This window comes from Primulina huaijiensis, chromosome 7 (genome assembly GCF_012295235.1).
Source record: "Primulina huaijiensis isolate GDHJ02 chromosome 7, ASM1229523v2, whole genome shotgun sequence".
Classification (NCBI taxonomy): domain Eukaryota; kingdom Viridiplantae; phylum Streptophyta; class Magnoliopsida; order Lamiales; family Gesneriaceae; genus Primulina; species Primulina huaijiensis.
Genome location: NC_133312.1, coordinates 690892 through 699732, shown reverse-complemented (window position 1 = coordinate 699732; position 8841 = coordinate 690892). Strand labels below are relative to the sequence as shown.

Below are 8841 nucleotides of genomic sequence, written 5' to 3'. Positions count from 1 at the left end.
TTTTAGCTGAAGTCATTATACTTAATCAAATTTCTTTAAACACAAAATTATCCTCATCATCCGGTGGATTACACACATATCTCAAACCTGATTCATCCGATATCATCACATATCTTGATATCATTGTAAATATTTATCCCGATAATATAAAAATATTACTGAAACATATTAAAAGATAAAGATCACGAGTTACTAATTTTTTTTAAGGATGTTTAATCTTGGGATGACGTTTGATAAGACTTTAAAAGCACGTGTGGTATAGCCCTGAGAGAGCATAGTTATTACAATAACCCGACAAAGCAACAGCTTCCTTCAAATGGATGTGTGTGTTTCAGTGCTTTAGGAGTTGTACATCCGACATTGTTGCCCGTACTTTCTTGGGGAATATCTCCTGTGTGTCTTCTTCCTTCAGACACCCTCGAAATCACACACGCTTTCCCATCAGACAAATCGACATGGACGAATCGAAGCAGCTGTTTGGAGTACACGTGTCCGAATATAAATGGTCCTTTCACTTCTCCTCCCTGCTGGTATAAAATGTCGCTTGACCACCTCTAGTTCAAATCAATCACTAAAGCCCCATCCATTTTCATGAGAAAAAACGGGAAAATGTCGCTGGAAATAGCAGCAGGCTCGCCGGGAACCGAATATGCTGGCGGATTGAAGACGGAACTCACCCTGGGCTTGCCCGGAGCTAGACCGGTGCAGGAGCCAAAGCCAGGCGAAAAGCGCTGGTTTTCCGAGACGGTGGATTTGAATGTTGGTTCCAATTTTGAAGACGAGGGTGTTGTCACACCAAAACATCCTCCGGCTAAGTAAGTTTGTGACTTGATAGGAAATTGATTTCTAGGATTAATTCCTGGCTAATCATCAACTTTATAGCATATCTGGACCACCTTGTCTCTTATATTGCTAAAAATGTGAAAATTTTACTAAGAGTGTTGGTCTTGTTGGATAATATGAAAGTTATTGATGGTTGGAGTTAAATGTGAAGTAACTGGGTGGACAGTGGAGAGCCCAACCACGACACATAGCCAAGTGCGTGCTGAAATGGATTCGGATAAACATATGAAAGATTAGACATTGATGTTTTTTCTGTATGAATCACGGTATCTTTCTTTGGAAAAAGTGAAAAATCAGAGGTCAGGATTATGTAAGAATGTTTTTTTATCATTCAAGATGGCTAAATCATAAAGTTAATGTTTCAATAGGAAAACTGGTAATTGTTGATTGTTTGAGGAAGAATTGAACTAGCCACCATACGTTTATTTGCAAGTGATGAACATGAGTAGCGTCATGAGATTAAGCTTTGTTATTTTATTAAATAACATCCTCGGATCGAGTGTATTTTAGAGTTGGCTTAATGATTTGAGTTGAAAATGTGGAAGAAATAATTATACATCAGATGAAACACCTACTGATTGCCTTTCTTTGGTATAATTTTAGATCTCAAGTTGTGGGATGGCCACCGCTGAGATCATATAGAAGGAGCATGATGAAAAATCGCAAGTATGTGAAAGTGGCTGTAGATGGGGCACCTTATTTAAGAAAAGTTGATCTTGAAGTTTATGGTAGCTATCAGGAGCTATTGGCTGCATTGGAAGACATGTTTACATGCTTAACAAGTAAGACTAATATTCATGTTTAGCACTCAGACTTTGAAACACAGACGAAAAATTGGCAATTCGGGATTGACGGATTCCAAATTTCATAAATGGAATGGTTGGCTAACCGTATTCTGTGAGAAGAATTGCAAAATTTATTTTTAGAATACGTTGAATTCTTGAGGAGCCAATTGTTTCTCTGGCCGACCTGGACCTGCTTTTGATTGTGTTAATCTAATTCTTAGTTATGAGTTTTGACACTGAGTTTTGGAGGCCTATTTTCCTTACTCTTGATTAGGCACTGTTTTGAATGAGAGGAGGATTATGGATACTGAACATGGGATTGAATTTGTGCCTACTTATGAGGATAGAGACGGAGATTGGATGTTGATTGGAGATGTTCCTTGGAAGTAAGTCCCCAAAATTGTTTCTTTTTTGAGATCTTGTTTATTTTTGGTAATTAAGATTATTAATCTAAATGTTATATTTTTGTGGGATTTTGATAGAATGTTTGTTGAATCATGTAAGAAGCTGAGGTTAGTGAAAAGCTCAGAGACTGCTGGATTAGGTATGTGATACATTTTGCATCGTGTATATCTACTCGTGTATAATATTCTCAAAATTAAAGAATTATTGTTTAAGAATCATATTTGTGTATATCTCCTTGTGTATAATTATTCTAAAAAAACCATCTTTGTTTTAAGATCTGCACGAAGTTGCAATATTTATCTGAGTTTTCGAATCTCATCGTATGTTTATGTTTTGGTCACAGACTCCAAAACTTCTTCAGAGGTCTCGTGCACAAGTTGAGATGAAGTCACCCTAGCTGTTCTTTACATGTACAGAAAGGCCTTTCTTTGCTGATTTGAGGAGTTATGCCTGTAATAGGCCCAGGATTTTACTCATCTATAAATATATACAATAAGTATTTAATGTCATTTAGTGATCAATATTTTTGCTCTTTATCATTTTGAAAATTTAGTTTATACCTTTACACATGAAAAGTAACATTTTTTCCTGAAGGTACTTTTATTTCATTTTCTGTATGATGATGTTCAATCTAAATCTTACCGTCAAACTCTTTAAAAAATAAGATCTAAAAGAAAAATTCTATCATCAATGTAAAGATTTGGCTTCATTCCATTTCACCATAAGGATAAAATGATAAGAAATCCGGACAACATATATTATTTAATTTAATCGTCAGATCTTTGACAAGATTGACAATTTACGCTATAACAATCACTACATTTAACTGGTATATGCATAAAAAAAATTAAGAAATGGGCCATTTGTAAGCCTGAGTAGTGCTGATGTCAACGAGTAAGAATGGGATTCCTGCCCACGTCGATTTCAACGACCAGTAAATGCTCTGGATTGGCTCCATTCGGTCCATCGGAGTAAAGGGTGGGAAGGTAAGCTTTGTATGCAGGCAAATATCTTGAAACAAAATCCCGAACCTGTAATTACAACACGGGGAAGAAAATTTATTTCTTTCCTTACGAAAATTTGATATACGGGTTTGTTGTTTCTGTTTATTCTTTAGAGGTTAAAAATATCCTTAAGATTTAAGGCACAGATAAACTTGTCGTACCTCCTCATCAGACATCCCAGGTTTCCCATCATCCCTCATGGCTATCTCAGCCTGTGTATGCCACCAAAATATATGATTCGTTTTAAGTATTGCGAGCAAGAAAATTTTCTTAAACCTTGAAAACGAGGATACAGTGCCAGACTAACCTGCAATCGCCAGTTATATACGCAACCAGGGTCCTGAATCTTGATTACTATCCAGGAGTCTATGAACTTGTCCCATGCATCATGATAATCTTTTAAATTTTTATTAACTGTCTCCAGCTGAAATTTAATTTCAGGAGCAAGTTCAAGTAATTGGTTTGACGAATAACATCTTAAATTTGCAAAAGAGATTCTATATTAATGGGAACTTTAGATCTCGAACCTGGGGATCGACTGCTTTCACGATTTCGGCAGGAAGGGGTTTAAAACCAAGCATCCATCCCTCAAACAAAACGACCTGTTGGCCAAAAAGGGTAATACAGTGATCATGGCAATGCACCGAAATCAGTTTTACTTCGAGCCTTGTGGCAAACAACACATTTTAGAAATCTGACTTGTAATTTTTCAAATTCGATGCAATCTTGGGTAGCTGTAATTTTTTTGCGTTGAAATTTATTTCAATGTATGACATTCAAACGATGTAAATACAATTCCATTACAAACTGCCTATCATGACCACATACCGTTAGAGGCCCCTCCACCTCTGGCCATGTGGAAGGATCAGCTCTGTCACCTCGACCATTATATGCAGACTGCAAGAAACATAGGAACTTTTTAAACTTTTGACCATCCATCCATACATCAAGATCAAAAGGTTTTGTCATGTGTTTTGCTAACCTTGTTATACCGAGGAAGCTTGATTTTTTTCCCTAAAAATGTACAGCATTAATTTTATGTTACATCATGAAAGTAAAAGATCAACACAACAGATATAAAAGAAATAGGCATGCAACAACTAACCTTCTTTAGTCAAACTGCCTATTGCTTTGAGCGTCTCAACGGATAAGGAAAGGTCGTGGCTTCCAGCATTTCCACGTAACTATAAAAAAATTGAAAATAATAACTTCTTCCAAAATTTACAATGGAAAAACTGTGATTTTCGGAAAGGACGGTTTAAACTACCTCAAGAAGTGCATTATCAGGATTGCTTTCCCTTAGCTTGACCTGCAACGATGTAATGGAACTCGTTCAGAAAGAAAAATCACTTGATGCAACATAAGGCTTCAAGGGGTAAAACCATACCTGCTCCTCTGCAGCCAGGTAAAAGTCATCTATGGATATGGTGGCAGATTTCCTGATATTAAAGTTTTTGCTTTTTAGTATTGACTTGTGGGCTTCTATGAGTTATTTGTCAATAAATATTAGCATCCTACCTTCCAGTAATTCGGAAAAGATAATCCAGCGCCTCCACTAGCGTAGTTTTCCCACACCCCTGTGGTGCATTGAAACCAATCTGCGTCCAGATTCCAGAGTGACATAAATATATAAGTAAAACCAATAGCAGTTTATCTAGAGATGCAACTTTTGCCCGCTTTTCCCCTTGTTTAGTTTTGTACTTCTAGATATATTGCATTGAACCAAACAAAAAATATGGCTCCAACCCTTGTAGAAACGTAGACATAAGACAAAATTAAATGTACCACTAAAGGGGGGATTTCATCATCTTCTTTGAACATGGAACGGTGACGAGAAACTTCTTGTTCGCACCACAAGAAGACTGGTACATAGTAATGATAGATCCGAATTTTCTGAGGCTTGGTAAGATACAGTTCATTTATCTTAAAAAATCTACACAGCTGAGATCCATAAAGTGTCCACTTGTCTATGGATTCAGCCACCTTCTTTGGTGCTAGGCCTATTTCTTTTAAAATGGGACCCGAGCAAATGAATTCAAGAAGTTCCTTCACATGGGAAACTTCAGCTTGTGCTAAAGGAAAGGCATCCCGCAAAGGCTGTTGCAATCTTAAACTGCCTGAACAATAATAGAAAATGAAAAGGAGAGCAAGGCACTAGACTCCATTAGATTCTGAGAAAAAGGTATTGATCCATATAAATACAAAGAAATGGGCAAGAAGATTGATATGAACCGTCACTATAAAGTTCATTTCATTGAAATTACGTACATAATTTCAATAGAAGCCACAAAAATATTTACCATTTTAGGATTTCAATTTCTTCATTAAAGTTCACTTTGATGGATTTCTAACTCCATGTAGTGACTTATCTAGAACCAATATCTATCTATACACAGTTCTTCCATCTGCTAATGTTTTCCATCAACCAGAGTTATTACTCACCAAAAAAAATATTAACATTCAAAATACACCAACACTTAATTGTTAAATCTAATCTGATACTTGTAACGTAGGAAAAAAGGCCATCTTCAGCTATATTACGTTGGTGAAAACGAGAAGAAACAATTCATTAAAACAAATAATAATAAAAAAAAAACCATATCTATAAAATTTGAAGACATTCAGTAATTCCCAGTGATCTGGCGCACGCATCAAATTCAATGGAAACGAAACGAAAACCCGGAAAAAAAAAACAAAAAACTAAACACGGTATCGATCTTACATTCTTACCTGATGATTTTTTGGAGTAGGTCATCATCTGAGACGTTATCAAATCGGTATTTGTTAACAAAAACCGAAGCTGGCTAGGAAAATGGCGATAATTTGTATGTATAGACAGATAAATAGATACAGATTAGTGTGTGTTATGATTCCAAAGCCGTGTATCGCCATTTATATAACACACGAGAGTCGGGTGATGACGTCAGCGGACCTACTATTGTCGGCGCGGAAGGTACGTTGGAACGAGAAATATGGAGTTACGTGACAAAATAAAATTTTTAAAATAAACTTATCCAAAATACTAAAGTTAATTAATTTAGAAATTTGGCTTTAATTAATAATATATTATTATTATGGAAGAAAATAATACAACATAATAAACACTTTATAGTTCTTATTAAAATATCCTTATAAATAACTATTTTATTCATTATTTTTATTTTTTTTCTTACAATTTTCTCATAAATAACATATCATATTAATTTTTAGTATTAAATATTTTAAAATATGTGATACATATTGGTTTATTACGAGAAAAAACATAAATAAATTTTTTTTATGAAACATAATATATTTTATATAAAAATAAAATTATAGATACATACACAAATCACGTGCAAGAATCGCTAGGATGGATTATATATAGAACAAATTATACCAATTTAGAAACTCCCGTGATTAAAATCATATGAATTGTCTGATCTCTTTGGATTTATTATGTCCGAAACAATTAAATCAGAATCTCTTAAATGGTAAACAAATCTAATCGAATTTTTGAAAGAAATTTAATTCATCTATTTTTTGTGGATCGCTTATCACTTTTCTGACGAAATCTCGTTTTAACGTGTCACGTATCAATTTTATTAAACATAACTTAAATCCGATGTGATTCATAAAAAAAATATTATTTTTTATTATGAATATAAATCAAATTAACTCGTCTCATTGATATAAATCTATAATATTGTGTCACGCATATTTCCTACATTTTATTTTCACATGGTTAAGTTTATGATCCAAATCTTTTGTTACAACGTGTCATGATTTATGTGCACTAGTGTTCTACGCAAGTGACGTGTGGATTTATATTAATTTTTTGGTGCAAATAATTTTTATGTCACGATGTGTCCATTTAAAATTTAAAATTATAGATAAAAATAAAAAAATATTGGGATACGTTATTTGTGGATTATATATGAATTTATTAAAATAGATTTTTATGATATTTTTATTAAAAAATAATATTAAAAAACTTAATCTAACATCAAATTAGCTTAATAATGAGCGATTTTGGATGCAAAAATCATAAATTTAAAAATATTTAAATAAATTCAGTTTTTAAAAATATTTTTATTAAAAAAAAGCTTTTTGAGTTTGGATAAATGTAAAAAAATTGTTTTTGTTTTATTTTTAAATAAAAGTAAAGCAGAAATCCAAAAATCAGAATAATTATAAATACTCAATTAAATTTTTTTTTTTAATGATGATGTAACACGCCGCCGTTATTTTTTAGTGTGTTCTATGTAAACTCTTAACCTAATACAATAGCCGATCATGCTAGTCAGACAAACTATATTTGAAAGACTCGTCCGAAAAAATATTGATATATAAAATTGAAGTTCTGTTTGATTACTTATTTCATTATATTGGATACCTTTCATGAACATTAAATCTATTTTCTAGTTACAACCAAAGGCACTCGATATAGTATATAGATAGTAAATAAATGTACAATTACACAAGTAAATACCTTTTAATTTCTAATTAAAAAAATAATAATCGGATAATGGTTACACCGTGCGTCTAATGTGCATTGACGTTTACGATTGTTTGAAAATGGATAACTTCAAAATACACAAAGTAAATACCTTTCCATAATCGTCGCAACGGCTAATAATATTTTGTTATGCACGTACACCGTACGTAGAGGTGTCCAGAGAATTTCCAAGGAAAGAAGAACAAGTGTTTATATTTGACCCGATTTCAGCCTTGTCGGTTCATGTATGACCCGCTTTCAAACATGGGCTTCGACTTTTTGTCTTTTTCCTCCAAAAACAAAAATTTAAAAATATTATTTTTTTTATGATAAATATGAACATGATTGACTCGTTTCACAAATAATAAAAGCATAGTAAAAGATCAATAGATAAAGCTCGTATAAGATTTGATCTGTTTTATTTTTCGGATTCAAGGGAGAAAAGAAAAATTTATGTCCACTCACCTTATTTAATTTCAATAAAAATGTTGAATTTTCATGTCGTGGGTGTACTTATGTTAACTCAATCCTCCGACTTTTTAAGGAAGGGATTGATTCTATCAAAATGGACGCTATTTTGGTGTCTAATGTAAACACCACATGTCTTTCTCATAAACCATTTTATTTGACTTTACCACCGCTTGTTTTTTTTCTTTTTTTTAAAGCCAAATTAAATTCGTGNAATACGATATGTTTCTAAAACTTTTATAGATGTTTTTACTCATGTATTAATTAAATTTTTTCATGAGACAATATCACATATATATTTTCGTGAAATGAGTTAATTCGATCGATATTTAAAATGAAACATAAAATTTTTAACATAAAATATAATATTTTTTAATAAATTGAATCGAGTTGAAAACTTATATAAATAGTACCAGCGACTCTTATAACCATAAGTTTGATTACTGACTCATAAAATTATATCACCGTGAGTTTTGATGAATAAATTTGTTATTCCTACTAAAATGCGTGTACCAATATAAAATATTGGCTTGATTAAATCCAGATGACTGTGCCGAAATTCAATGCGTGTGGGAGCTGCATTCTCGCCTCCGACACGTATTTGCTCTTGACTTTCTATAACATGTTTTTATCACCACGTAGAACCAATTTTTAATATTTAATTAGTCATTCTTGTCAAATTAGACTTTTTCAGTAGATAATATTGTAGAGATACATAATTTGAATTTTTTTTTCCATTGAATGAACTCGGCTAGATTTTCTGGATCTATTCTACTTCTAATTGAGTGATTTGTGATTTAAAACCATCCAAAGCCAAATATGTAATTACAGAAAAATTGAATTGAAAACATTATATATA

General features: G+C 32.7%; 2 protein-coding genes across 3 annotated transcripts; one reads left to right on the top strand and one right to left on the bottom strand.

The window, feature by feature from the left end:
* Positions 1–332: 332 nt before the first annotated feature.
* On the top strand, positions 333–2983 carry LOC140981048 (auxin-responsive protein IAA1-like). 2 transcript variants are annotated; one of them, XM_073447269.1, is made up of 5 exons: positions 333–815; positions 1447–1625; positions 1903–2014; positions 2111–2172; positions 2377–2983. In XM_073447269.1, the coding sequence occupies exons 1-5, from the start codon at positions 592–594 to the stop codon at positions 2412–2414; spliced, it is 615 nt and encodes a 204-aa protein (XP_073303370.1). In that variant the 5' UTR covers positions 333–591; the 3' UTR covers positions 2415–2983. The 2 variants fall into 2 exon arrangements, with proteins under 2 accessions (XP_073303370.1, XP_073303371.1); XM_073447270.1 differs by lacking the exon at positions 2377–2983 and having other exon boundaries at positions 1903–2030; positions 2111–2178.
* LOC140981047 (D-glycerate 3-kinase, chloroplastic-like) lies at positions 2721–5923 on the bottom strand. Its single transcript, XM_073447268.1, has 12 exons — positions 5768–5923; positions 4823–5154; positions 4556–4635; positions 4425–4476; positions 4305–4346; positions 4143–4221; positions 4020–4051; positions 3866–3934; positions 3565–3639; positions 3345–3461; positions 3199–3249; positions 2721–3064 (listed from the first exon to the last, which is right to left on the bottom strand). The coding sequence occupies exons 1-12, from the start codon at positions 5793–5795 to the stop codon at positions 2921–2923; spliced, it is 1101 nt and encodes a 366-aa protein (XP_073303369.1). The 5' UTR covers positions 5796–5923; the 3' UTR covers positions 2721–2920.
* Positions 5924–8841: the final 2918 nt, after the last annotated feature.